The 25,539-nt window shown below is 41.6% G+C and overlaps 1 protein-coding gene across 1 annotated transcript in view; it reads right to left on the bottom strand.

The window, feature by feature from the left end:
- Positions 1–1,314: 1,314 nt before the first annotated feature.
- RDH10 (retinol dehydrogenase 10) overlaps positions 1,315–25,539 on the bottom strand; it is a 42,115-nt gene continuing 17,890 nt past the window's right edge. The window contains exons 3-6 of the mRNA XM_060243638.1: positions 9,278–9,376; positions 7,143–7,288; positions 6,528–6,659; positions 1,315–3,225 (exon numbers count right to left, since the gene is read on the bottom strand). Coding sequence (XP_060099621.1) covers positions 3,102–3,225; positions 6,528–6,659; positions 7,143–7,288; positions 9,278–9,376 — 501 coding nt within the window. The 3' untranslated portion in view covers positions 1,315–3,101. The remainder of the gene's footprint in view (positions 3,226–6,527; positions 6,660–7,142; positions 7,289–9,277; positions 9,377–25,539) is intronic.

Here is a 25,539-nt window from a genome sequence, read left to right on the forward strand (position 1 = left end):
GTTCTGCTGCTTTCCAATCCAGTTTGCAAAGATATAGCACCAAGGAATGGCAACACCACCATTCAACTGAATTGCCTTCAGAACTCCATGATTGATACTATTTAGTAAATGTCTGTATTGTTTCTCAGCTCTCTGTTTTATTGGGGTTTTAACAAGGATCTAGGCCCACCTCTTGTCCTACTTAATTTAGGACTCATAGTGGGAAAGGGTTAATTACCTAATATTTGCAGTTATGCTCCAGCAAAGGAAGGACAGGTTCCTACAGGTCCACAGTCTCCCAAATCTCTCCTGGGTATGATAAACGATGACAGTGAGAAAAGATGAACAAGTGTTGCTGAGATGAATAGCAGTGATTACTGGTAACAAACCTCATGGATGCAGCAACAAGATGGCTATGGGAGAATGAGCTAAGCAAAATGCCTGGAGTGTGATGTAGCCAATCAATATGAGTTCCCCGTGCCTACTGAAATGATCTGATCATGCAAAACCATAGCTGTGCTTTGGTCTACTTCCCAGGCTGTCTGGTTGCTAGTCACATGTAGGACTAACAAAGAACATTAGCCATGCTGAGCATGTGCTGTTCCCTAGTGCTATGCCTTTCCTGCATTTTTTTCTGACCTGATTTATAAGTCTGATTTCAAGGCCAATGTTTCCTTCATGAATATGTTCTCCCAGTGAACTCTTGAGGGAGATAACAGAAATGCCTTCTGTGAATATACAGCTGTGAATATAGAGTTCTCTTTTTGCTGCTCTAATGTTTATGTCACTCCTTGCCTTGCAAAAAGCTTCCTCTCAGGTCATTGCCAGTTTCTTGGGAGCCTGAACCTTTTTGGTGAAAAGCCCTCAACTTTTCATCTGAGGTTCTTCTGCCCAGGGAAATGCAAGAGAGGATGCGAACCCGTACCTCTAGAGTTCCAGAAGAAGGCATAATTATGGGGAATCCTATTCGGCTTGCTACTGTCCTCCACAGACTAGAGGGTGCTGTGTTACATCTTGCCTCTTCCTGTGTCCTGTGAGAATATCAGGAAATTGTGCTAGTATCAAAGTGTATTGGTTGGCTGTTTCCATGCATGACTGACATGATAGCAATATGTTGTTCTGTGACTGGAGAGTGTGGCTGGTGTCACAATGTACTCTAATGCTCCTTGGAGCTGGGACTTTTTTTCAGATATCTCTGCTGAGAAAGCATAGGATACCAGCTAGCTACCCTAGCTCTGTACCAGTGTTGGGGATGCACCAATGTGAGGTTGTGCTTCTCAGTACTGATATGGTTCTTACTAATTTACCAGCATTTATAACACATACAAGTCACTGTTTAAAGAACAAAGTGGCTTACTTTAATCACCACAAAGGTTGGTCACTATTTAACATGACATTCTAAAAAAAGTCATCACAGGATTCATTTTATAGTAATTTACAAGTAGATGGTGTACATTTAGATATAGAGGTAGTTCACCTTTACAATATTCCACTAATACAGATTACCAATTTGAAGGCACAAAATTCTTTTTACAAAAAAATTGTAAAAATGTCTTCCTGTTCTACAATGTGAATACATTTTAAAAAAAAGTTTTTACACCTTTCTGTCCTCCAACATTCAAGTTGCATTCAGCATTGTTTTAGCTCTAGAATTAGTTGGCACAAAAACCATGACTTGCAGTTGTTCTTCTCCTAACTCCATTGCTTTGAGTTTTAGGCCAGAGCTTAGAGAACAAAATATATTACACAGTGCTGGAAGGTGAATTGGGGCAGGGGGGGGGGGGAAAGAGTTTTTAAATGTCCTTTTTTTTTACACTGTGATCTTACGAATATGTGGGAGCAAACTGTCGATTCAAGGGAACTTCAAGTAAATATACACAGGATTGGACTGTCGTCCCAAAACACAAGTTGACAGCTTAACGTTTATAGGTTTAATGCCATGAATTAGATCCAAGTGGGCAGCCATGTTGGTCTGAAGCAGTAGAACAAAGTAGGAGTCAAGTTGTACCTTTAAGACCTACAAAGTTTTATTCAGAATGTAAGCTTTCTGCACACTTCTTCAGAGAAAGGAATGAGATACAGTGAGCAGAGCTACTTATAGCTGGTAGGCAGTGGTTTAGAATGCAAAATTCTAATGCATTCTAAACCACTGCCTACCAGCTATATGTAGCTCTGCTCACTGTACTTGATTCCTCGTCTGAAGAAGTGTGCATGCACACACAAAAGCTTACATTCCGAATAAAACTTTGTTGGTCTTAAAGGTGCCACTTGACTCCTACTTTGTTCTAATGTCATGAATTGTATCTTAGTAATGGGAGGAGGCCCTGACCAGGATTGCTCAAGCTAGCCCGATCTTATAAGATCTTATAATATAAGCAGGGCTCGCCCTGGTTCATATTTGGAAGGGAAACCACAAAGGAATTCCAGGGCCACTATGCAAAGGAAGGCAAGGTTAAACCACCTCTGTTAGTCTCTTACCTTGAAAATCCTATGGTGTTGCCACAAGTTGGCTGCGACCTGATGGCATTTTACACACACACACAATGCGAAGAGATTAATTACACAGGTTTGCTCTGAAAGGTTTCTGAAATGTCAATATTACTTCTGAATCAGGGAGACTTAGAATCAATACATGCAGATGTTACATAGGAGAATTTACCTTACAATTCAGCTCATAGGCTAGGTGATCTCCTCTGGAACACTGCAGTGCTAAATTTCATTAGGATTCACTGCATAATTTAATACCACAGAAAAGTTAAAACAGTTTGTGAAATAATTATATTTGAATGGTCAGCTCAGGAGGAAGTCATATATAGGTTTATTTCTACAAAATAGTATCATGGCTAAAGTTACTGTACACTTAGCAAAAATTCTGAAAGGACCAAAGGTAACCACTATATTTTAAAATTCATTTTTCCTGTCACACTTCCAATAACTTGAGTTACTTTATATACAGTATGTAAAAACAGTTATATTTCTGCCCACTATACAGGTAAAAGATCCAAGAGAATGCCACAGTAAAAGGTTTTAATGATTGCATCAGCTAAATGCAAGTGCACTTCACAATTCAGTTGTAGGTTTTGATCGTAATTCTGCTACAAATGCTAGTCCGTCGTTAGAGGTCAAATCCCATTTTTTGCTTCATTGTTATTTGTAGCCTGTTTGCGCTGAGCAATGAAAGGGTACATACACTTGTCTGCTCCCAAGAATCGATACATACACACAACGGCTTCAAAAGGCAGGATGCTACAAAGAGAGGGGAAAAGAAAGATTAAGAGCACATGATGTACATTGAGTAACTGGTAATTGATAAAATCTACAGATGAGGCATTCGTTTTACAAAGACAAACATTTAAAGGCCTGAACTAGTCTGAAATTAATGAGAGTAAAAGGGGACAGCTACGCCTCTTTTCAAAAGGCACAGTCAGAAAAACAGCCAAAAGAAACAAGGTAGTGGTTGAGACAGACATTGTCATGTTTTTGTTTATTTGCTTTTGAAACCTCTGACCTTGTCGTCATGATCATTTCTTGAATAAGTAAACAAACCCCTGAAATAACAAAGCAGTAATGGAATCATTTAGGTTGAAAGACAAAAAAATTTATAGGCTGTTACAGTTGTAAAATGCAGGGTGGACGATTTGAAGGTTTTAGCAATTCTCCTTTACGTACAGTGCAGATGCAGCACAGTGACTTCAAGTCACACTTTTTGCTAAATCCTCCCCAGATGCACACAATCCACATGCATTTGTGAGTTCCTTACCAGGAACCTAATTCTCAGGAATATGGGTCCTGATTCAGATCAGAACTGTGGTGTGTAGGAAGAACTTCAAGAAAGGCAGACATACACAGAAATGTAGCCATAGGCAGCTTCACTAGAGGTCCACTGGTGGGGAAAAGAAAGTGCATCCAGCTAAAGAACTTCTGCCAATGTCACAGGGTGCACTTGGCTCAGACCCTTCAGTGACAGTGAGGATAAGTGCCTAGCTCTCCGTGTGTCTTCTCCTGCACTGCTGTCAGTGTCTGGCAGAAGACAAGGGATGAGCCAAGACCTCCTGTTGGAGCTGCTGAGCTGAGTGGCTCTGCTGTCCTGGCTTGCAGCACATGAAGACCGCTAACCATGGCTTGCTCCAGAGCCATTTTATAATCCTGGTACATCCCTAGGCTTCAGCCTTCCTGGTACAGCCTTTTCCTGACCTGAAACAGCCCTGGCAGAATGTTATTTGGCTCACTGGGGATTTGAATTGAAAAAATACAGAAAGGTTTCCCAGTGGGGAAAAATAAGACTCCTCCAGATCATTTCAGATTGGGAAAATAGCATATGTCTGGGGGGAGGGGTACACATAAGAATAAGAAATTGGATTTATATCCTGCCCTATACTCTGAATTTCAGGCTGGTTTCACGCTGTGAAATTGACACGATTTTATCCTGTTGCGAAAAAAATCTGCTTCATTTTGAACCATTTCTTGGCGATCAGACAGCCGCTGCTGAAGTGGCAGGATCCCAGCAGCGGTCAGTGGTTACCCATTCACACTGCTAGCCCGGCTCAACCATGGACCCGCTGCGGAAAGGCCCCTTTGTGTGCGTTCAATCGGAGAAGCACACCAGCGCACCTCAGAGAGAGGTTAGGGGGGAAAAACACCCAATCTTACTGGAAATGGCTTGGCACAATCACACAGCTCTTCTGCTTATGAGTCGCCCTAGGGCATTCAGACAGCAGCCAATTATGCAACCTACATCTGATTCAGGGGATGCTACGGGGAAAATCCAGGTAGCTTTTTGATGCGGGTAGGAGGTGTCTGGAGACGGGGTGAGTACCGGTGCGGCTCAGAGAGCAGAAGTGCTTGTGTGATCATGCACTTTTAATCCAAATGGGAGGCGGAGCTAGCTTGGGGAAAATCTCCTGTGTGAAACCACCCTTAGAGTCTCAGAGTGGTCACAATCTCCTTTACCTTCCCCCCCTCACAACAGACACCCTGTGAGGTAGTGGGGGCTGAGAGAGCTCTCCCAGAAGATGCCCTTTCAAGGACAACTCCTACAAGAGCTATAGCTGACCCAAGGCCATTCTAGCAACTGCAAGTGGAGGAGGAGTGGGGAATCAAACCCAGTTCTCCCAGATAAGAGTCCACACACTTAGCCATTACACCAAACTGTCTCTCTCCCAGTATATCACAGGGCTCATTCAGATGCAATAGGAATGCCACCACCATTTTATTCCTGACAGCACTCTAGCTAAGCTGATACCCAAGCAGTCTTCCTCCAGCTGAGAAGGCTTGGAAACAGCATTGGAGGGAAGACAGCAGCCCAATAGAGCAGAGGTATCTAAAGGATCATGCTTTCCAGATAATAGAGATGCCTCTGTCTGCTTTCTCATTATAATACCGGCTTATTTTATGGGGCTGTTGGAAGGATGAAAGGATAATGTGAACATAGTACTTTCCACACTGACAGTGCTATAGAAAGGCTAAGTATTATTAATGCAGCTTGTGTCACACTCCTCAAGAAAGAAACAGGAGAGTGCAACACACAATTTCTGTTCATAGAAGATGTTTGCGCCAAAGGAATGCCGCAACTCTGATGATACAATGTGCAGTAGGACAGAGCTTATACCACTCCTGTTTGTCTGAGATGAGTGGAGACGTTTCTTCTAGCACTCAAGAACTTCATCCCTCATTCTTCCCCTGGTGCATGCAGCATGATCAATAACTTCCAGGTTTACTAAAGGATGAAACCTAGGGTTGCCAATTCCAGTTTGCAAAATTCCTGGAGATTTGGGGGTAGGACCTGAAAAGGTGAGGGAGGACAGCAGGGATGTGATGTCAGGGAGTCTGCTCTTTGACCCTGTCACTTCCTCCAGGGGAATGGATCTATGTAGTCTAGGAGAACGCCATGCCTCACCTTGAGGATGGTAAACCTAATTTAAACCATGGTTTAGAATACAGATTTGAGGGCAGGACACAAATTTCTAGTTTGCCAGGGTGCCTGCGTTTAGATGTTATGGAGTTTTACTGAAGGCTTAAAAAACTAGGAAGCTTTCAATTGTACTCTGTGTGCAAGGAGAGGAACCAGGAGGTGGCAGGAAGGAGGCATACTCATGAGAAGATGTTGTGTTCATGCCAGTTATGGACAAACAGGTTTGTTGTGACATCTGAATGCAGCCAGTATCTTTAAAGAGGCTCCTGAAGGTTAATTTTTCCTTTCCTAAAAAATCAGTGGTTGTGGATACTTTTTAACTGTGTCAATTTTCTCTGCAGAGAGTATGGAGATCAGAATAGTATCCAGTTTTTAGACAAAGAAGCATGGTCTGCACCATAGAAGAGCTAAGTATCATGAATAAAAGAAGGAAGTCATGCATAGGCCCTAGGAACAGGACAGCAGGACAGAGGCATCTGCTACAAAGTCTTCCATGACTCAGTGTCTCTAATGGAAGAGCTTTTTTCCTTTGTGGAAAACTTCTCACACTAGAGGAAAGTTCCAGTGTTAATGTAACCTGGTTTATCAGACACAACACACACATTTTAGGCCAATTCAGTATTTTCAGAATAGTCACCTTTTCATGAAAGTGACCATATACATTAAGCGAGGTGTACAAATCATAGGCTGATCAGTAAGTATAGCTCTCATAGCTTGCTTTACACAGTAGTCTGGTTTCAAAGGTGGAAGGAATGGCTCAATTTCTTTTCTGAAAAACAAAGAAAACCTCATTTTAGAAATAAGCTCACACAGACCCATATATGCAGACACAACACATGATTCACATGGAATGATGTTGATTTTTAAAGCCCATTGATTTCAAAAGAGATAGAGACCAAAGCATGCATTTACCTCACCCTCTAAAATCAATGGCTCTCAAGAAGTGCTGAACTCAGTTGTGATGTGCCTTTAAAAAATCCTAACATTGGAAAATTCACTCTAGATATGTAGATGCACCTAATGACTGTGAAGTTTATGCGGGGTCAAAAAGAATTTAAAACTGCAACTTGTGCTTCCCTATTACATGAGAAAAATTATAGACATCTTTAAGTATGCTTGTAAATTGGAAAAGAAATCTTGTATTGCTACAGACTATAACTGCAGGTTCTAATGGCATTTAACACATTTGCATTTTTCTCTATTTCCCCTAACTAAGAGCAGAGATGGAGAAAAAACTAGCTAGCCTGTTTACCTTATTCTGCAACCTCTGAACATTCCAGTGTCTACAAGGTAAGGGCAGACCAGGGTTGTTTTAATGCCATCCTTTTCAGCTGCCTTCAGTTCATGGCTTAGAGATTCATGAAAACCCACAGCTCCAAATTTACTGGCACAATAATCCTAGATTGTTAAGAAAGAATGCAAGCGTGAGAATGTATAACAAGAAAGAGGGGAACATATTTGAAACTATCCTTTTATGTTCTTAGATCCAAATGGAAAAAGTTATAACAAAGAACAAACATGGTTTTGATGTGGTTTTCTGCTGAAATGTCTATATTTCAAGCAGCAGCACACATACAAAAACAGATTGCTTCTATGGCAAAGTCATCTGGCTGAACTGACAAACTGTCTCAAGATAAATACTGGAGACTCCTGCCTCAAGGAGTTTTAATAAAACATAATGTATGAAACTATCTAAACCATGATACTAAGGGAGAAAGGAAAAACCATTAATCTTACAGTGCAATCCATGCATGTTTACTCAGAAATAAGACCAATTTAATTTAATGGGGCTTACTCTCTAGTAAGTGCTCCTAGGACTGCAGCCTCAAGTCTTAAATACTCATGGTTCTTTAGAACATTATACTTGGGACCTTCAGACAAATAATTGCCAATTGCCTTGGTTGTAATGTGCAATTACAATCTTGGTTGTAATCTGAAGTCTTGCCTCTAAAGGAATTTACTGCAACAAAATAAGAAAAGACAACTGCTATAGGTTAATGTCCCAGAAGGGTAAGGCACACTGAAGTGAGAGTTCTCTTTTTTCCTGGTAACAAATGTAGCGACCATGTATGGAAGGAAAAGAGAGAGATGTGCAGGCAGATGATACAGGAAGTAAAGAGGAAAGGTCTGGACAAGGTTGTCAACAGACTGCCTTAAAATAGGGAAGTTTATCCCAACTGCCCACTTCTGGATCCTCACAAATGCCTTCTTATACATCTAAATTTCCAGCAGTCAGGCTCACAAGGTCTAAACAAACATCTAGTTTGCTTGCCCACCCAAAGATTTTGTCCTGCTTGACCACAACTGGCTGTTATGTTATGTAACACAAAGGTTGACTAATGAATTACTGTTGTGGCAGGAATAAAAAGGGAGAAACAAAAAACGGTTGCTAAACTGTGCCTTCGTAAAACACCAGCATGAAAGAGAAGCAAAAAAACCCCCACGACTTCAGTTGCTAGAAATTAAAAACACACGTAGGTGGGTAACTAATTCTTTAAACATTTTGTTTCCACTGGTCACTAGTAGTGACACAGCTTGGGGCAAATTAATCTAGAGACAATAGACTAGAAGATACAAAAATTGTCTACCTTATACCATCTTGAATATACAAGGTTACTCCATTCCACAATATATCCATGCCTCTCACATTTTTTTCCTTCTGAAGTCTGTAAGCTAAACATGCCTTATTGTGACACTGGCAGTGCAATTCTGTGATTTTGATGGACTCAAACAGGCATAATTATGCATAGCATTGAATTGTTAGTTCTTAAGCTACTACACTTTCAATAGTGCCAGCCTAAGAACACTTTCCTGTGAGTAAGCTCCACTAACTGGATTTCAGTAGGAATTTAAGTAGACTTGCATAGGATTGCTCTCTAAATGTACTTTGCAGTATACATGTAGTGGTGATGCAGGTGTGGGAGAAGAGACAGTATGCTAGAATTGTTCAGATTCCCACTTCTATAATTCTGCTGAGTATTGCAGAATGAGCTGCATATTATCCAAACTCTCCTACAATCAGGGCTTTTTTTTGAGCAGGAATGCACAGGAATGTAGTTCCAGCTGGCTTGGCATATGGGGGTGTGGCCTAATATGCAAATGAATTCCTGCTGGACTTTTTCTAACAAAAAAAGCCCTGCCTGCAATGATAGTCTCACAGATAGCAAGCTTAAATCATAAGCACTGACATGTTACATATTGCAGTACTTAAATTAACATGCACGTTAAATTTTCCAAAGAAATTGGATTCATTACTCTTGAGCTGTGAGTGCCTAAAAATCTCTCTGCCTTCCCTTATGGGGCTTTAAGCATTCAGTTGTGCAGCAAATCTGACAACAGCATGAAGTGCTTTGATGCAAAGGATCAGTTTTAAGAAGTCTCACATACCTCCACTCCTGCAGTACTGAACAGGCCAAGGGAACTTGCAACAGTCACAATATGCCCATGATTCAACTCCAGCATTTTTGGAAGGAATGCTTTAGCAGTCTATAAGAATAAGAAAATAAGAATATGTTACTTAAGTCTTAATTGTCCTTTAGTTTAATTCTCTGTTGGTCAAAATGCATTTTCACGGAGGATTTTGTACAGCTTAATTTTCTCCAGAGTGAATTGAAGCAAATAAAGCTGCAGCATATTCAAACAGGTCTGATAAAAGCAGACAGGATCATACCAAAAGTCAAAAGCCCCTGTAAAACATGTTTGGTCTATTATTCTCCAAGACTCTAATTGCTAGAACAACTTAACCTTAAAAAGGCAGTTGCTGAAGAGGTCCAAGATTTGTTTAATTTTAGCTCAAAGTACAATAACTAACAGAGTAGGAGTCAAGTTGCACCTTTAAGACCAACCAATTTTTATTTAGAACGTAAGCTTTTGTGTACTCTTAAGCACACTTCATCAGACGAGGAATCCAGCACAGTGAGCAAAGCCATACATAGCTGGTAGGCAGCGGCAGCCCGCTTGGATCTAACTAACATAGTGGTTTCAGTGCAAATATTCTATTTAAAGACTGCAACAAGAAACAAATGGTGTGTTTTGGTTTATCTGATTTTTGCTATAGTTGGCTGAGATCACCAATTTTGATTTAGCGTCATGGTCAAACCAGGGATGGGTTTTTCTGCAGTTCCCAGCAGTTTTCCCCCAACTTAAATATCAGGCTGCTTAGATCCATCCTGGATCAGGACTATTGCTCAAAGGGGGATGGGGTTTAAACTGTGCTGCTTTCCCAACTTGAATCACTCTACACAGCTTTTTCCCAGTGCGGAAAAGCTTCTGGGGTGTTTCAGGTCAGGAAAAAGACATGGTTGGGAAGGCTTTTAACCCTCATTTCCACACACAGCAGTCCTGATCTGAATCAGATTCCCCTACGCCTGATAATTACATTGGATTTGCACAACTGTGACCATGTGGTCTGACTCTCAGACAGGCTTCCAAGGAAATCCCCAAAATTAAGAAATCATGAACTTGCAACCATGACCACCATAATGTTGTATCTGGGGAAAGGGGGAGAGCAGTAGTGGATTAAAGGTCAGGAACTTCTGCTCTATCCTTTATACCAGGGGTCCCCAATCCCCAGGCCATGGACCAGTACCAGTCCATGGCCTATTAGCAACTGGGCTGTGACTTGTATAATTATTTCATTATATATTACAATGTAGTAGTAGTGGTAGTAATAATAATAATAATAATAACACATTGGATTTATATCCTGCCCTTCACTCTGAATTTTAGAGTCTCAGAACAGCTCACAATCTCCTTTACCTTCCTCCCCCACAACAGACACCCTGTGGGGTAGTTGGGGCTGAGAGAGCTCTCACAGAAGCTGCCCTTTCAAGGACAACTCTGTGAGAGCTATGGCTGACCTGAGGCCATTCCAGCAGCTGCAAGTGGAGGCGTGGGAAATCAAACCCAGTCCCGCAGGTAAGAGTCTGCACGCTTAACCACCATACCAAACTAATAGAAATAAAGTGCATGATTGTATCATCCTGAAACCAAGGCCCCCCCGCCCCAAACCGGTCTGTAGAAAAATTGTCTTCCACAAAACCGGTCCCTGGTGCCAAAAGTTTTGGGGACCGCTGCTTTATACCACACTGACTCAGACTGTAATGATAACTCACAGAAGCCTTTCTGTAAGAGAGATCAAATTTAGTCAAGCTGATACATTCAACCAATTGTTATCCGACATCTAAGATAATTAAATCAAATTATTTTATAGCTTGTAGACTTATTTATATATGTTTATTTATTTATAAATTAGATTTCATAGGCCACCCTTTCCTCCGAGCATGGCTCAGGGTGGATAACAAGAAAACTAGAACAATAAATAAATTTGAGTTAAAATGAAAGGTTTGGGGGTTGGACTAGATGACCCTGGAGGTCCCTTCCAACTCTATGATTCTATGATTAAAATGTCAGTAGCATATGAAAAATAAAGCAATACATATTCCAATATGGTGGGAAAGAATTTAGTTCCAGAAGCTGCCTGGAGGGGAGGGTTGCAAGGGGAAATGGGGGAGGAGTTGAGAGTATAGATCATGTACTGTTCCATTTCTTTCCTCAACCAAATGTCTTGCATGCCCTGTGGAAAGGCAGTAATTCCTGCAAGGTATGGGTGTTCCACCAGGCAGGAGCCCTGCCCAAAAAGTCCAGACCCTAGTTGAGGACAGCTAGATCTCTCTTGGGTTGGAGACCACCAAAAGATTCTTAGTCCCAGAGTGTAATGATCTTCTGGAGGCACATTGAGGCAATCCCAAAGGTATGTGGGACCCTGACTGCTAGGGGCCTGAGAAAGTTATGACTGACCCAAGGTTACTCCATATGCAGCTGATGGAGTGACCTTGGGTCAGTCATAACTATTTCAGAGCTGTTCTGCTCACGAGTAGTTCTGTGAGAGCTCTCATGGTCCCACCTACCTCACAGAATGTCTGCTGTGGGGAGAGGAAAGGAAAGGAGATTGTAAAGCACTCTGAGTGAAGGATGGGGTATAAATCTAATCTCCTCTTCTTCTTCTTCTTCTCCTCCTCCTCCTCCTCCTCCTCCTCCTCCTCCAACACCTTGAACTTAATCTGGGAGCTAGTGCAGCTTGTGCAGCACAGATTGAATATGTGCCATACATGTAAGAACCCATGTGGCCACATTAGGGTTGCCAAGTCTCCACTGGCTGCTGGTTGAGAGATTTTTTTTCTCGTATGTGCTCTGCACACAGAGAGCCAGTTTGGTGTAGTGGTTAAGTGTCTGGACTCTTATCTGGGAGAACCGGGTTTGATTCCCCACTCCTCCACTTGCACCTGCTGGAATGGCCTTGGGTCAGCCGTAGCTCTGGCAGAGGTTATCCTTGAAAGGGCAGCTGCTGTGAGAGCCCTCTCCAGCCCCACCCACCTCACAGGGTGTTTGTTGTGGGGGAGGAAGGTAAAGGAGATTGTGAGCTGCTCTGAGACTCTTTGGAGTGGAGGGCGGGATATAAATCCAATATCTTCATCTTCTTCTTCTGCACACGCAGTGCAATGACATCACCTGGAAGTGACATATCATGCTGGGTACATTGCACTGTACACTCTAGGAAATTGTGAAAAACTCTATGGTTTTGCTCAGGCACACTCTAGCAATTTGGGGTGATGTCATCATGCTGCATTTGCAGTGTGGTAGCAGGACTCTTGGGAAGGGCAGGGATTCCCTGGTGACCTCCTCCCTGTTGGCAGGTTGGGGCCCACCAAACCAGGGGATCCCCGACCCTGGCAGAAACTTGGCAACCCTTGGCCACATTCTGGATCAGTTGAAGCTTCTGGGTAAAGTGCAGGAGAAGGCTCATGCAGAGCAAATTATAATAATCTATCTTGGAAGTGACCACTACATGGATTACTGTGGCAAAGTCGAGGTAAGACAGGTAGGGAGCTAGTTGTCTAACCTGGCATAGTTAGAAAAATGCCAGTTTAGCAACTTTTGCAACCTGGGCCTCCACAGACAAGGTGGCATACAAGGTCACACCCAGACTCCTGACGATTGGTGCCAGTGATAAGGGTACACCATCAAGAGTTGGGAGTTGGTGACTTTATTGCAGGACTCTGGAAAAGCCACATTCACATTTTCAAAATAAATAAAATGATTGTTTTACTACCTGATTGTTTTTACTTTTATACATAGAGTAGGGGTCATCTAATTTGTAATTTACTTTTACCATACTATTCCTCCTTAAATAATTCCTTTATCCTACCACTCATCTTCTTTTCAAGTTGAAAAAAATCTTTGTCTACAGAAGCCTTTATTATAATGGATTCCCTAGCCTTTATTATACTGCATTCTGTTAACTTTCAGATATGCTACATCTTTTTAGATTGGGCAACACAGAAATTAACTAGAGGTATCAGCAGGCTGAAGGGAATACAATACATGAATTGAAAACAAATTAAAACTGAGGTTAACATTCAATAGAATAAATAGGTTAAATTGCAATAATTAATCCATTAGAAGATCTGCTCTTGAAGCCAAAATTAATAAATCTATATCAGTACAATTAAAATCTCCAGCTTGTTTTTCAAGATCTTTTGTAACTATCAAGTTTGCTCTTCTCCCTGACCTGGAAAGCCCAGGGTGGCACAATCTCACCAGATCTCAGAAGCTAAGCAGGGTTGGCCCAGGGTGAGTATTTGGATGGAAGACCATTTCTGAACACGTCTTGCCTTGAAAACCGCATGAGTGGTCACCGTAAATTAGTTGTAACTTGATCACACTTGATCACATCCAGTCTGCATTTCATTTTGTATTTCATCATCATCATCAAACTACTTGGGAAAGTATATGAAACATTATAGCTTGCCATTATATGTTAGCAACAGTTTATTCAAACTATGGCTTCTTTACACCACAGTGTTCTGGCTTACATGTAACAGCACATTCAACAGTTTGTTGAGAAAGGAGAAGTGTTGAAATAACCTGAGTCCATGGGAGAGGGAGGGGTAGGGAATGTGCATGCTCACATGAAAGTTCCAGTAAATCCAAACCCTGGTTTGCAGAAGTTTACATTAACAGAAGGCTCAGTTCCCACATCAGGACAAACTGGGAATTACTCTGGTTAATTGCCAGGTTCATGTGTTCCTTCTTGCCTTGCACTATGGGCCAAGACTGAAAAAGTCCGGTTAGTCAGAGTGTCCAAATAACTGAAGTTAGTTTTTTTTCCTCCTTAACTGGAATTCTAAATTGGTTACTGGGACAGAATAAGAAGAGTTGGTTGGTTAACTGAAGTTAGTTTTTTTACCTCCTAAACTGGAATTCTAAATTGGCTATTGGGATAGAATATGAAGAGTTGGTTTCCTCGCCCTACAACAGACACTCTGTGAGGTAGATGGGGCTCTGGGAGAGCTGTGACTAATCCAAGGTCACCCAGCTGGCTTCATGTGGAAGAGTAGGGAATCAAACCTGGTTCTTCAGATTAGAGTCTGCTACTCTTAACCACTATACCAAACTGGCTCTCAATCTCCCTCAGTTAAGATACCTACTGTTGAATGCTATGACTAATTGGAGTTAGCTCAAGACTTCTCTGTTCCTTCTTGATGTGCTATGCAAAGCAAGGAGGGAAGGAGCACAAGAGTACAACAAAGTCTGCACCTGATATGAACAACCTCCCATTAGCTCAATATGGCTGAACTGAACTTCAGCCTCTTATAGTGGTTATATTGGTTGGTGTGTGAAGTAACATTAAAGGTAAAGGTAGTCCCCTGTGTAAGCATCAGTCATTTTTTACTCTGGGGTGACATTGCTTTCACAATGTTTTCACAGCAGACTTTTTACGGGGTGGTTTGCCATTGCCTTCCCCAGTCATCTACACTTTCCCCCCAGCAAGCTGGGTACTCATTTTACCGACCTCGGAAGGATAGAAGGCTGAGTCAACCTGGAGCCAGCTACCTGAATCAGCTTCCGCTGGGATTGAACTCAGGTCGTAAGCAGAGGGCTCCGACTGCAATACTGCAGCTTTACCACTCTGTGCCACGGGGAAGTAACATTGCCTTCATCTAAAACTTCTGAAAAATCACATTATTAATATGCTTATCAAAACTTCCTAAAAACTCCAAAAGGTGTACATCATTCTTTTGCAATGATTTTTCTTTTAAAAAGATTGTATTCATTCATTAAGTTAATTACAACATTCATACCCTACCTTTCCTGAGGTTTCAGATGATTGTTCTGCTTGCGAGCAGCTTTTCTGTCTCCTGTTTCCTACTGAAGCAGTACTATCACTTTTTTTATCCATCCTCTCCTTCAAGGGCTTCATACACAGTTCTTCCCTATTCTATGGGGTAACTAAGACTGGCCCAAGGTCATCCTCTAACCATTGTAACTGTGCAGGAATTTGAACCTGGGTCTGCCCAGTCCTCATTCAATACCATAACCACTACACTATACGGTCACTTAGTTGTCCCTCTCCCACTGTGCTACAAGTACAGTAATCAGCTTTTGATGAGAATTAGTGGTTCCACAGTATCAGATGCAACCCAACATCAGTGAACAACATCTCATTTTTTTAATGTATTGACATTTCCCATTAGAATAACCTAGATATCCTAATCAATGGCTGATTTTTAGCAGAGGCCATGCCGGCAACTAAACAAGGGATCACTCCTATCCACAGGTTCACTCCTACAAAGACATAGGCAATGAGCTCCTAGGCTCCTGCCCTTGTTATGGAGGCTCTGGCCCAGCTGGTCCTTCAACCATCTCTGATGGTCACAATCAGTTCCCCCCCAGGACCCCCACAGTCTTGGCTACTACAGGGAAGTAAGCAGCTGTGGAGTATAACGAGGGCTCTGCCAAAGCATCTTTTGCTGTGCAGATTACAAAGGGAAGGTGTACATCATTCAGTCCTTTTCCTGCATTTCTAACTAAGAGAAAGTAGCTACATTGCTGAACAGTGCAGAGACTTGTAGTCCTTGGAATCGGGGGCTAGAACCATGGACAGATGGAAAATATTTTTTCAGGGGAGACAAGACTATTTAAAAGATTTATATGGTACATCTCCAGAGACTGAGCCTGAAGTTGCTAAAGCTCTATATGCAAGCCAAGAATATACCCTGGCAACCTAGTCAAGAATCCACATTTGGTTGATTACTTTTAGAAGTCTATAATAACAGCTTGTTTTATTTAGACAAACTTATTTAATAGTTGTAATTTTTTTTAAAAAAACATTCCAACAGGCATGCTAGAAGGCGGAAATGAGAACAAAACAAGCAATTCTCCTTCTATAATCTCATCCCATGACACCTGGATATGCCTCCATGGACCTTGCTGGGATTCCACCTGCAGAAATCCATTTGTAAGATTAAGACATCTATAATTGCTATACAGCAGTTCACAGCTGCTATATGCTTGCAGGAAGTGACAATGTGCTAGAATTGCATTTCTGCCAGAATGAGTGCAACTGTAAATCAGAAATGGCTTAATTTTTTGTTTTTACACGTCAGTTCTGCAGAATTAAGGATGCCTGCATTCAAACCTATACTGGTGACAGCATTTTTTTTTTTAATGTTACAAATGTTTCCTTAAAGATCACAATTCCAAATTGCTCAAAGATTAACAAGCCAGTGATATTACTTTAGGTTAAAATTGCATTTGAACAAATTTGTTCACTGGGTAATGAATGGCCTGAGCAGTTTTAGTTCAGCGTTTATGTACAATAAGACTACAGCTGACTCAATCTAATTCCATTCTTATGGCGTCTCTTGCTTTTTCCAATCAGAGACGTCAGAACAGTTTTGCTCTAACGATTTTCACATGTTCTTGTGCTGCGTTTTTGCCTGCAGGTGTTAAATGACTAACTCAGACCATTGAACACAACACAAAAGAAGGTTTTTTCACTGGGCAGCTGGTGGATGATAGAAGATTAACAGGTCCCCCTTTCTCAGTGCCTAGCCTCTAAAGTTGATTATCAGAAAGATAGTCCTTGCTGCTGCTTCTTTTTCAATTAAGCCAGCTATTTTCACTTCCAGTTATTTGTAACATGGACATTTCACATTTTTGCAGAGGAGGCATTTAGCTAGACCAAATTGTGGTAAAAAAATTATGGTAAAAGAAGGCATATTATGCAAGTACTGTAAATGATGCTGTTATTTCCAAATATTTCCGGAAGTTTCTCTGAATATTTAGTTCTTTTCAAAACAGGAAAGAGAACGTGTAAATTAATCCATCCATTTCTATCTTGTTCCTTCTCCAAGGAACTCAGGATATGGTTCTTCCCTACATTTTATCCTCACAAAACCCCTATGAGGTAGGTAAGGCGGAGAGAGAATTTGCCCAAGATTATCCAGAAAACTCTGCAGCTGAGAAGGAATCTGAACCTTGGTATAATCTTGATGCTGTAACCACTATAATGCCCCCCTGCAAGGCCTGGGTCTTTAACATTGCTGCACAGTGCTGTACTGTACTCCATCGCAAGGTTGGCTGTTCACTGCAGACTGTATTCTTCTGGCACCGAGTACTTACACTGATTCCAGAACAGCATCTTTCAAGAAGCAGAAAGGGCATAGCACCACAGTAACATACTCTGCAGTAGAGAACTCTTTCCATAATGCATGGAAAGTTATGCATTTCTCCATGCATATAGGATCTGTATGCATAGGATCTATATAGCATATGAGCTAAGTCAAATACTTAGATGTAAAAACCAGCTAAATGGTAGGGTTGCCAACTCTGTGTTGGAAAATTCCTGGAGATTTGAAGGGGGATGAGCCTGAGGAGAAGAGGGTTTGGGGAAAGGAGGGACCTCATCAGTATATAATGCGACATCCTCCAAAGTAGCCATTTTTCTCCAGGAAAACTGATCTCTCTAATCTGGAGATCAGTTATAATTCCAGGAGAACTCCAGGCCCCTCCTGATGGCTGGAACTCCACTAGATGCCCTCTGCCTTCCTTGGATAATGTTCTGCAGACAGGAAGGTACAGGTCTTCTTCCTCCAATCCTCATGAACTAAGCAAGCAATGGAGAGATGATGGAAACTCAAGGAAGGGCATGGGAGAAGAACTCGTACTTCTACAAATTGTGCAACATTTCCTATCCAGCTCTTAACAGATACTGATTGCACGTTTTCAAGCATATCTTTGCAGCTGTAAAGGCTAAAAAAAAAAAAGCTATGACTTAACAGGATTCTGTGCCAAGTGTCAGATTCTGCCAAGTTCCATACACAATTCTGTGTAATTGGAAGACATGATAAACTACCAGTTTTGAGTTTGTCCTTCTGGAAGCATCTGTAAACATCATCTGATGGGAATTTGCTTCATTTTTGTCACCAATGCCAGAGACATAGAACTCATTTGCTTTTCTAGGCTACAGGAGATAACAGTCTATTTTAGAACAGAATGGTCTTGGGTACAACAAACAACTTTGTGGATGTGGCAGTTTTAGATAAAATGAATCATTAAAGAAAGGAAAGTAAAACATCTTTTGGAACTTAAGGGTGGAATAAAGGTGTTTTCTATATGTTTCTTTATCACAACCTTAATAAACTCCCTTGCCTCCTCAAGCATCATTCCAAATCTCCAGGAATTTTCCAAGCCAGAGCAGTCATCTGTAGATACAACACAGGTTTAGCTACCTCAATCACAGAGATCCATTTACTAGATTTATGCAATATTTTTAATTCAGTATCAAGAAAAGTCCCCTGAAGATTAAGCAGTTGGGGGCTGAAGACATATCCAATGTTTGAGCTTACAAAAAATAATATAGATGCATTATCAATAAAAAACCTTCACTTAATATACAATAAAATGTCCAAACCATGAGTCTAGATTACAAGTTCCTCCACAAAACCAAGAGCTTTATGGAATTTATAGTACAATGAAGTGAGAATATGAAAAAAATCAATTTTATAACAAGACAGAATTAATTTAGAGATTGCTATATATCTCTCTTCCTCTAAATCTCCTGAACCATATCATACAATATGAGTCATTCAAGACAGCTGTACTCCTTTTAGTCTGAACCTTAATTTATTACACTTCAAAAGACATTGGTCTACAAGCAAACAAACAATGTTCTGCAACATTTATTCTGAAGAGAATGATAAAAAAAAACTAGATACAAATGTTTTGTCTGGGAAAACCCAAACGCTGTCTACTCTATTCAGCACCAGCAATAGTACAACTTATATCAGAAAATGCTCTCTGCATATTCTGCCCTAACAGCCAAAATATGGATAAATAGAATCACATGACACAATATTCTGTGGGACGTACCATTCAAATATGTTTGAATGATCTCTTGGGAAAGGGGGAAGCTCCCTATGCATAGAAGGTTAGCATATCAGGAAGGCAAGTCTGGAATCTTTCTTCTGGATGAGGAAATTTCACGCTCCCACCTTCCACTGGGTGCTCAAACTTATTAGAACCTCACTGATATTTTGAATGATACAGACCTAAGAAAAATGGCACAATTTATTTCTGCTGCATGTGTTGACTACTTTTAATTCTTAAGGGAAAGGAGGGTGATAAATGGAGTTGTATAGATTTAGATCCATACAGTATACAAAGCAGTATTCTCAAAAATTCAGATCCTGATTACTGGAGTGTTCTCTTCAGACCTGGTCATCACCTTTAAAATCTCTAGCCATTTCTTGTGAGCAAACAGCTCTAATAATTTTTTAGAAATCAACACATGAGATGGAATTTTCTTGTTATTTCACAGTTGTACAGCACAATCCTAAACAGTTACATCTTTCTTAAACCCAGTGAAGTCACCAGACCATTGGCCTTAAATTATTTATTTCTGTTTCCAAAGGTGTTAATGAAACACAAGTTGAGTCAAAACTATAGGTTAAGTGCCGATCTAAAGTACAACAATGGGAAAAAATGAAATCTTGAAATTTCTGTCTTCTTTTTTAAGGGTTCAAATAAAGCAATGAAGGTTCTCAACTGCAAATATTCAGATAGAGGACTCAGCCATTCACATAGCACTACTTGGAACAACACACCAAACTGTTTTTGATCCAGCATAGGCCCTTTACTTTCAAAACACTATCATCTAGTTAACTGGAAAAGGAAGAATGAAGAAATATTCACCATATTAACCAGCTTCTTTGTACCAGTCCGACAGTGCAGAGAAACCAGTTCAGCTGGTTCAACAACTATGAAGCAATTCAAGTTGATATGCACATGGTAACTACTTGCTTGATAGCTCTTTAGGACAGCAAATCTCCACATATTGCGCCAAAAAAATGCCAAGCTGTGTATCAAGGAACAGTTTTACTCTCCAACAAATTGAATACATTTGCTGTTAAATCTGCTGAAACGTGTGCTTATTCAACATGGATTTTAGTCTGGAACACTTTGGCGATGGAGAAAGAAGCCCCCTCCCCCAAAAGATACATGCACAACATATATATGAGGAGAGAACCACTTCCACCAAAACCCTACCATTGCTCAGCGAAAGCCATTTTCACATTAGCCTTCAGCATTTTCAGAATATTTTTCTATGAAGTCTAGATTTATTTTAGATGTGACAGCAGGATAAGGCAGCCTATTTTATCCTAGCTGGAATGAACCAGTAACTTTTTCCAATGGTTTATAGTTCTGTATAAAGCATTACAAACTTAAACATTATCCAAAACCACTCCCGAGTATAATCAGGAGAATACTGATCTTTATTGTATTTGTTAGGCTTCCCAACCCTCCCGCTCTGGCGGGAGTCCCCTGGGTTTGCAGCCTCATCTCCCGGTGTTCAAGAAGTGGGAAGCGGGGGGTGGGGGGTGGAGGGGGGAGAACATACCTGTAGGCTTCATTATAGAGCTCCTGAGCCGTTTGTAAAATGTCTGCCCCTTTAAGGCTGGGCAGGGAGCAGGAAGGGCTTGGGAGAACAGCCCCGCCCTTTCTTTTGCTTTCAATTTCACAGCAAGAGTTCTCCGGAAGAAGATCTGGTAAGAGTGTGTGTGTGTGTGAGAGAGAGAGGGAGGGGGCAGGGGATTCCCTGGTTTGGAGGCCCTCCCCCCTTTTAGAAAGCGTGGGGGGGGGAGGGAAATGTCTACTGTGCATTCTATTATTCCCTATGGAGAACGATTCCCATAGGGAATAATAGGGAATTCATCCGTTGGTATTGGGGGCTCTGGGGGGGGGCTATTTTTTGAGGTAGAGGCACCAAATTTTTAGTATAACATCTAGTGCCTCTCCCCAAAATACCCCCCAAGTTTCAAAACGATTGGACCAGAGGGTCCAATTCTATGAGCCCCAAAAGATGGTGCCCCTATACTTCATTATTTCCTATGGAAGAAAGGAATTTTAAAAGGTGTGCTGTCCCTTTAAATGTGATGGCCAGAACTCCCTTGGAGTTCAATTATGCTTGTCACATCCTTGTTCTTGGCTCCACCCCCAAAGTCTCCTGGCTCCACCCCCAAAGTCCCCAGATTTTTCTTTAATTGGACTTGGCAACCCTAGTATTTGTGGAGAAACGCCATCTTGGTTAATGTTGGTGCTTGGTTGGAGGGGAACATGAAACTACTAGGTAGGCTGTGTGGCCTAGTCTTCCCTTCACTCCCCCCCTCCCTTCCGGAGTTAAACTATCAACTCTAGGGGGGAAGCCTCCTAGAGGGGCAGGAAGTTCTTTAGCCTTCCCCTCATTCCCTCCTCCCTTCTGGAGTTAAACCAGCAACTCTAGGGGGAAAGCCTTTTGGGTTTTTTATTTGAATTAGGCGGGAAAAGGCCAGTCCTCAGCTGGCGCTCAAAGAGAGAGGTTACCAGTGTGTGGGCTCCTGCCTGTGGGAGAGGCCTACTCAAGAGGAAAAGGACCCCAGGCAGTCAGACCGAGTAAGTCACCCACAAGGCAGGGCAAGATTAGACCAGGGACAGTAGGATGCGTTTAAATCCACCTTTTATTTGTCATTCTGGTTGCTGTGCGGGTGCTGTGCTGTGCTAAACTTTTACATGCAACTGTTTTTGTTTTGTTTTTCTTTTCTTTTCTTTTCCTCTTCTAATTAAATATTTTTACTGTTTTGAATGCTGGCAGTCAAACCCTGTACCACATAGATCCCCAACCGCTTTAGACTACACTTTATGAAGGGGGCCCCGGGGAAAGGGGGAAGGCCTGTGGTTGGATAAGGTGCCAATCCGCCAGGGGTTCCACGAAGAAGTGCTGTGGTCTCTGTGATACCCAAGTACAGGGTGGCAGAGGACCTTGAGGCCTGGCCTCAGAGCTGGAGAGGGGGATTGGGAGTCCTGTTCCTCTCAATCCGAACCCCTAGACTGAGCAGGTGGTGGCAGCGAGCCCAAGTGGCCGAAGGAGAAATAGCTCCCTCCAGGAGTTGGCGACTCAATAGGGAGTTGACGGGACCGGGTCTGAAGGCAGAATCGGGCTGGTTCCGTCACAGTATTTATCACAAAGTCTACTGAAGAGAAGATTGCCAGTAAGACTAGAGACGACAGCAGGCAAAATCTAGTTGAGTGGCAAAGGAGAAAGGAACAGTGCTCTAGAAAGAACCTACTTGTCTTTCTCTATCAGAGTAAGGGCTCTCTAGTACTACAAAGAAACAGAGCACAACAAGAAAAAAAATCAGAGAGGGCAAAGGGAAAGATGAACATAAGATGCAAGACACTGCCGCAGGGGAGGCTATATCTTTTACCTTTTTCATTTTTTCTTTCCCATTTTAAGACGATGGCTGCTCACCCTGTTTCTGTGGGAATCAATGAGGTTTCCCATGCCATGACAACATCTGAGACTAAAGAGGGCTTTTGCTGTTATGACTAGGGAAGGGCAGAAGCCACTTTTTTGTGGTTCACTTCATGCTTCATAGCTGAACTATGAACCAATATTCCGATTTCTGATCCGAACCAGTTTGAATTGGTTTGTGAGCCATTTAAACCCGTTTTCTGTTCCCCACCACTTTTGATGGGGAGCAGAAAGTGGGGAATAAAATGGCTCCAAGCCATGTAACCCCAAGCTTTCTGCTCACTGCAACTTTTCATGAAAAACAGCTGGGTGGTGAGGGAGCAGACAGCAGAGGTTTAAATAGTTTGGAGCCTTTTAACATCGTGCTTTCTACTCCCCACCTTAGCCATTTAAACCCCTGCTTTCTGTGCAGCTGTTTTTTCATGAACAGCATAAACTGTAACAAAATTCATGGAAGTTCACAGTGGCTCTTCTGTTTGCAAACATCACTTTGTGAACCATGAACAGGCCAAAATTAGTGATGAAATTTAGTTTATGAGCTAGCTGGTGCTCATCCCTAGTCACAGCACCAAAATTATGGAACTTGCTCCCCAGGGATATTTATCAATTTCAATCACTGTCTTCTGTCAGTGGGTGAAGACTTTTTTTTTTTTGGGGGGGGGGGGAGAAATTGTCTGGTTTTTCTTTCAATCATCCCTCATTTCAGCTTTATGTTGAAATTTGCTGTTTTCTGCTTTATGCATACATTCTTAGCTTGGCTGAAAATTGGTTTTATGATGTATTTGTGTTATGTGTGTTTAAATTGTCTTGGTGGCTCTGATCAGACAGTAAGGCAACATATAAATATAAATAAGTATACTGCTATCTACACACAGTAGTAGCTTCATGAGATTCACTTGTAGGAGGAAACTCACATTTCTCCAATCATTCAATTTTTGTTTCAGAAACAGCAGTAAGACTTCCTTCTGTGAATGCAACAGTACAAAGTTCTCCTACATGGGAAGCCAGATGAAGGGCATCCTCTGTGATGGTGCCACAGCTTCTCAGGGAGGTTGAATCACCTACTGACATTCAGGTTTCGCCTTTTCATATTCCTCTGCTTTTAAAAAGTTTTATAGGACTGTCATTTTGAGGTTTGCTTTTATCATGGTCATCATTTTGAGTTAATTTAAAATTTAACTGAATGTTAACTTCAGTATGTTTAGCAAAAAAATTGGAATTTATTATTTTGAATTAATAAACAAGAGAAGATCTAGACTACAGACTACAACCACTCCCCTTTATCCTCCTTCTCTGTGCAATAGGAACAGCTTGACTACAAAGGCTATTTCCCTTAATGACAGCAGCATTTTCTTTTGTACTTCAGGGACTAGAGAAGCAAAATGAGAACATCTTATGGTGACCTCTTCACTTTCCTAACATCTAGATGAGCATGTGCCCTCCAGAGAACTCACAGACAAGAGAGGGTTTTGTAGAATGAGCAGCTTGACACCAATAGCCAAATACTCATATGGGGTATGGAAAGAAAAGAAGGAAAACAAACGCTTGCTAATGAGTGGGCATTGTCTAAAGAATTCTTCCAGAGTTTCTACAGACTAGGGTATGAACTGGGTTCCGTTCTCATTTATACCTACAGTAGCGGGTTGTTGAAACAATGGCTGAAGGAAAGAGTAAACAAGCACCAGGTTTTGGTTGTCACAGCCTACCATAGAACGTTAACTGCTATTCAAAGAAGCAGTCAAAGGTTAGAATGACGAAGATATTTTTGTGGTACCAGACTGCACTGTCACTGCCTAACAGATTCAGAACCTAGCCTGACACACTACCACTTTCATTGCCCATCACTGATTTTCAAGCACTGTAAATGGCTTGCATGGAGATATTCTGTGCACTGCATTCAGTTCCAAGTGTTCTAGGGCATATTCAGTTTACATAAAACAGACTGTTGCATTTCACCATTGTCCTATGCAACCCAACAGTGCATTTTTAAAACTGCGTTTCCCAATTCATGGGTCTTGATACAAGTGGGTCACTGAGACTGGGAAGTGGGTACCAGGCTTTTGCAGTTTTATTTATTTATTTATTTCTGCATGTTCTGTTTTCTTTTAGTGGGGTACTATATCAAGTAAATATGGACTTCCATAAGAACATAAGAGAAGCCATGTTGGATCAGGCCAATGACCCATCTAGTCCAACACTCTGTGTCCCACAGTGGCAAATATATATACACACACTGTGGCTAATAGCCACTGATGGACCTCTGCTCCATATTTTTATCTAACCCCCTCTTGAAGCTGGCTATGCTTGTAGCCACCACCACCTTCTGTAGCAGTGAATTCCACATGTTAATCACCCTTTGGGTGAAGAAGTACTTCCTTCTATCCGTTTTAACCTGAGTGCTCAGCAATTTCATTGAATGCCCACGAGTTCTTGTATTGTGAGAAAGGGAGAAAAGGACTTCTTTCTCTACTTTCTCTATCCCATGCATAATCTTGTAAACCTCTATCATGTCACCCCGCAGTCGACGTTTCTCCAAGCTAAAGAGCCCCAAGCGTTTTAACCTTTCTTCATAGAGAAAGTGTTCCAAACCTTTAATCATTCTAGTTGCCCTTTTCTAAACTTTTTCCAATGCTATAATATCCTTTGTGAGGTGCGGTGACCAGAATTGTACACAGTATTCCAAATGAGACCGTACCATCGATTTATACAGGGGCATTATGATACTGATTTGTTTTCAATTCCCTTCCTAAATATTCCCAGCATGGCATTGGCCTTTTTTATTGCAATCGCACACTGTCTTGACATTTTCAGTGAGTTATTTACCACGACCCCAAGATCTCTCTCTTGGTCAGTCTCTGCCAGTTCACACCCCATCAACTTGTATTTGTAGCTGTGATTCTTGGCCCCAATGTGCATTACTTTGCACTTGGCCACATTGAACCTCATCTGCCATGTTGACGCCCACTCACCCAGCCTCAACAGATCCCTTTAGAGTGCCTCACAATCCTCTCTGCTT

This window comes from Heteronotia binoei, chromosome 7 (genome assembly GCF_032191835.1).
Source record: "Heteronotia binoei isolate CCM8104 ecotype False Entrance Well chromosome 7, APGP_CSIRO_Hbin_v1, whole genome shotgun sequence".
Taxonomy (NCBI): Eukaryota; Metazoa; Chordata; class Lepidosauria; order Squamata; family Gekkonidae; genus Heteronotia; species Heteronotia binoei.